Genomic DNA, 4,970 nt, shown 5'->3' with positions numbered 1-4,970 from the left:
ATATATATATATAGAATAATAGTTTAGCATCTTTGTTAAGGATTGGTAATTTTAGCTGCTTCTGGTTAAAGGTGTCATCTTGCAGCTTCTGTTGCTTTTTCTTATATTTTTAGATGTGAATTTGGTTATTTATGTGCGCTTAATGGCGTGGAAAGTTACAATGAATTATATGGAACATAGTAAAAATATTTTCCCTTTTATTTTTGTTTTGAGTGATCTTTGCTTGTAAATAAAGCATTTTCTTGCAATAGAAATTGCCTTCCTCTATTTTTGTTTATATAAATAGTTAAAGAAATTATTGCTAAAAAGATCAGGGGTTATTCGGGACCATTTTTTAGCTTTATTTTTAAAATATATTTATTTAGTTCTTTTTTTCTATGTTTTTTTTTGTTTTTTATTTTTAAAAATAATAAATTGTTTTTAAAAATATATAAAAATTATCTTGAGTTTTTTTTTAAAATAACTAATCAACTTATAGGAAAATATAAATGAAATAATAAATAAAAATAAAAATAAGATGTGATCTCAAGCTGCTGAGTTATGATGATATTATAATTCAGGAACTGACGTCGTTGTTTTGACATAAAAAAGTAAAAAAAAAAAAAGGAGGTTATTTTTACATTAAATTTAACATTCTCATTTTAAAATAATTAAAGATTTAGAAAAAGCTGTGGGAGCCAAATATCCTCATCTAACATGAAGCCAGAAATAGCGATCTAGCTGAGCGCCTGGTACTCCAGCTATTGAGTCACCTGAGCAAAGAGAATCAAAGCAAATTAAATTCATCACCTGGGATTTGTTTGAGAATATGTGCTTGTAGTTCGGGTAAAAATGTAATTTAAAATTGTTATTTTGCTCCACTAAATTGGCAAATGAAAATGGGTCGCAAAATCCAGCCTGTGACCGGCAGGCCTGTCAGGTAGACAATTTTATGGGACTGTTAAAAAAAATTAAATATTTTTAATAATTGTTAGTCTTTAGTTTTAATTTAGTTTTAATTTATTTTGAATGTATTTTATATTAGTGGTATTTATCTATTACTTTTTAAACTAGCCGACATAAGTTAATGAGTTGTCTCGTTGTTGGCTTGAGCTTGGCTTGTGAGCTCATCGAGCTCAGCTCACGAGCAACTTATCGAGCTGAGCCAAAGCCAACGAGTATTTTTAGCTCACTTTCACTTTTAGTGGATTCCTATGTAGTTTTATGTGTACATAATTATATAATTGCTGTATATTCTAACTAAATAGAGTGTACGACGGTACACAACCAAATAAATTATACAAACGAGTATGTAGTTTAACATTATGATATTTATAATATTTTGTACATTATTTCTCCGTGAGCTTTCATATTTTTCTGGTTGGGTCCATCAGCACCTCATGCTGGACTACATCCGCTAAAATCCTATTTGTCCAAACACAAGTGAAATCCTCTTAAGAGGCTCCTTAGTCGAATCTTATTAATTCTTATAAATTCTTTATATTTTTTGTATATATATATAAAATAAATAGCACCGTAAATCTATAAATAACTATGTTCATAAGACAATAATATTTTAAAAAAATCGTGAAAAATATGTTAATGCTTGAAAATAAATATTGTTTTCATTTTGAGTTAACATTAAAGCCATTTAAAGGACACATACTACATGATTCTTATATATTTATATAGCATATTTTGATGCATAATATTTGATGCGTGCTAGAAAATTCGTGGCAGTAGAGTAACAGACTATCATCTTAGCGTTGTACGAAAGTTCAGCACACACAGATGAAAGAGAAAACAAGCAGTGATGACTTCATAAGTTTTTACGTGGAAAACCCGTAAGGGAAAAACCACAGGGTCTGGCCTACATGCAAAAATCCACTATTAATTGATGATTACAAAAATCTCTTGTCCCACGGACGAGAAAGGGTAACTACATTTTTCAAATTACAGCGTCAACTGATGAAGTCTGGTTAGTGGTGATCGATGATGGGTAGTGGTGGTCAATGAAGGCTGGCGAAGGTCGACGACAATCGACAGTGATTGTCGGAGGTCGGCGGCGGTCGTCGGTGGTCGACGACAGAGGTCGGCGGTGGTCGACGGAGCTCGGCGGCGGTCGTCGGTGGTGATGTTGAGCTGCAGCTTCACCTCAAGGCCTTAGGCTCTCTATAAACTTCATCTTCCCCTCATATGAGGGGTGGTGGTCTATTTATAGTGTTCTGGGTGTAATTAATGTAGGAATATCAACCATTTTTATCAGACGGTCCAAATAGTTTCTCTTGATCATGCGGTGTTTAATGAACATTTGAATGTCTTAACAACGTCGGAATTGAGTGATCTTGGGCTCGTTGGATTTGTCTTGTCAAGACACTCAATTCAAGTATAAACTTGTTAGTGTAGACATTTGTTTGACCTTTCAAATGTGTCTGAAAATTTTCCAATGATGGTTTAATGACTGACTCATTTAATGACTTGATCTGAGCTTGATTTGACTCCGATTAGAGTAATTTTTATATCATTAGGTCCGTTTCAACGAGCCGGTCAGTTTGACTATAAGTTTGTTGAAATCGGAGCTCTAGATGACTTTTTATCAAGATTTGAACGTTTATTGTTCAAAATATCGTCTCTGGATCCGTGTCATGCTTCGAGATTCGTGCAGGATAATGAAAATTTATTGGCGCCATATCAATATTTATAATTTTAATATTACATCAAAATTATCCATTATTTTTTACTTTAAAAATGAAAAGCTCATTTACATACATAACATAGAATTCTAATGTATTTATATATCTCATGTCTAAACTTTCATTTTTACACACATTTTACTCATTCTTTAATATCACATAAAAATAATATTATTATCACCTTTTAAAATTGAAATACATCTTTGGGTGCACAGGGTTAAAATGCCAAAATGCTATATATAAGACATGTAAATTCATAAAAACTGTAAGCTAGGTATGTAGATTTCCCAAATGAAAAATATATTTTCATGTATAATTTTATAAGTTCATGATACCAAAGGTTTATAAATATAAATATTCAATTTTAGGTGTCAAATGTATACACATAAAAATTTTATGGCATATATGTAAATTTTTATAATTTAAATTTAAAACATTGAAGTTTTTCTTATTTATTTATTTATTTATTTTGCCTCTGCAGTGGGGAAATAGATTTGAGGAGGGGAAAGGCAGCGGCAGATTGAATAGACATTCTCAGTTCCAGGATTTGCTGCGCATTTTGCGTGAGGGGTTCTGAATCCGAGCGATGGCAGTGGTTTCTTGCGTATCGATTTTTTTTCTGAATTACTCCATCCAAAATTTTCTATTTTCAATTTCAGATTGTTAACAAATATATGACACTATAACAGCAAAAATTATTGCATAAAATCCGGCTTCGGATCTTCCACTTATAATAAATCTCTTATTCAATGCAATGGTATTACTGTTACTTATGTTGCTTTTTTAAGCTCTACAATTTATGGATAATGGGCGGTATATTTTGACGTAATTTTAAATAAGATTAATAAAAATCAATTATCTACTTAACTTATATCGCCGCCTTGACTCTCTAATTTTTATTTAAATGCTTTGCGAAAACTATTATTAATATTGAAAGCCAAATACATCTTGGTTTTAAAAAGATAAATAGAATGAAATTCCTCTTGAGTTCACAAACCTATTCATGAATAGGTGTTGCTTGGAATATAAAAATAAATTTGAAATAAATAAATGTGAAATTTGTCCATTAATTATTTGATAAACCGCACTAGCTCCAAATGCCCAGTGTTGGAGTGGAGAAAATCACATCGCACTAAAGCCTGTATATAGGGGTGTAAACGAACCGCACATGAATGAACAGGGTTTGTGTTCATGTTCTGTTCGTTGGAAATAAGCTCGTGTTTGAAATTGTTCGTGAAGTCGCTAAACGAGACGAACACGAGTTGTTCGCGAACGACGAGCCGGCTTGACATCGCTAATATTAATATACATAAATAATATATTATATTAATTATATAACTTATATTATAAAAATATACAATATTTATATTAGTATATTAATAATATACTATATTAATATATTATTATTATTATTAATTTATTATATATTACAATTTATAAAATTTAAAATTTTAAAATATCATAAATTTTTTATATATAATTATATTAAATTATTTTATATTTCGAACAATAATGATTCAAACACGAACGAACTGTTCGTGTAACTAACAGAACGAAAAAAAAATTGTTCACGTTCTTCTCGTTTACTTAACGAACAAATCGAACACGAACTCATTGACGAATCGAACATAAACTGTTCGCGAACAACAACTTTTTTGACAGGTCTACCTGTATCATTGTGAAGAGAGGCAAACTTAGAAAATCATAATTTTACTGCGGTAGATCGGCAGTTAAATTTTGATGATTGTAAGAAATTAATGGCGACAATTATCAGTGATTGCCTCATTCTTTGTAGGCATTTATATATATAGTTTCTCTCACATGAGAGCCATCGGCTTGCTTCTGCTTTCCAACGCCTTCTTAGAGAGTCAGGCAGCCTTGGGTTATTACTAGAAGCTGTCAAATCAAATGGGTCCATACTCTCAGGAAGGCAAATGAAACTGCATATTGGATTGCTAAAGCTGCTTGGAAATTAGGTACACCGTTTTGTAGTTGTATTCCCTCTTTTTTTAGTTGTTTTGCTTCAAGGGGATCCCCTTTCCCTAACTTATGTAAAAGCCCCATTTTGATGATTAATGTACATCTATATATATATATATATATATTAAAAAATATATATGTCTCATATATGTGATGTATTGTGTCTTATGTTTGTGTGGGTGCATCCTAGTATACACATATATAGGTAAACCCCCAATTCAACAAATTATAAATTTCAATGGCGATGGTTAAATAATTTCTTTTCTCCAAGGGATTTCGAAACTTCCCTTATAAGTTCAATAATAGATTAGAACGTTA

At 31.1% G+C, this 4,970-nt stretch overlaps 1 protein-coding gene across 1 annotated transcript in view; it reads left to right on the top strand.

Moving 5' to 3' along the window:
* Window positions 1–3,249, top strand: part of LOC110022046 (heavy metal-associated isoprenylated plant protein 32-like) — a 5,491-nt gene extending 2,242 nt beyond the window's left edge. Inside the window, 1 exon segment of the mRNA XM_020720824.1 lies at window positions 3,154–3,249. Coding sequence (XP_020576483.1) covers window positions 3,154–3,249 — 96 coding nt within the window.
* The last annotated feature ends 1,721 nt before the right edge of the window (window positions 3,250–4,970 follow it).

The sequence above is a fragment of the Phalaenopsis equestris genome, unplaced genomic scaffold (genome assembly GCF_001263595.1).
Source record: "Phalaenopsis equestris unplaced genomic scaffold, ASM126359v1 Scaffold000165, whole genome shotgun sequence".
NCBI classification, from domain to species: domain Eukaryota; kingdom Viridiplantae; phylum Streptophyta; class Magnoliopsida; order Asparagales; family Orchidaceae; genus Phalaenopsis; species Phalaenopsis equestris.
Note: the sequence above shows the minus strand (reverse complement) of the source record. Positions and strands in the feature narration are given on the sequence as shown.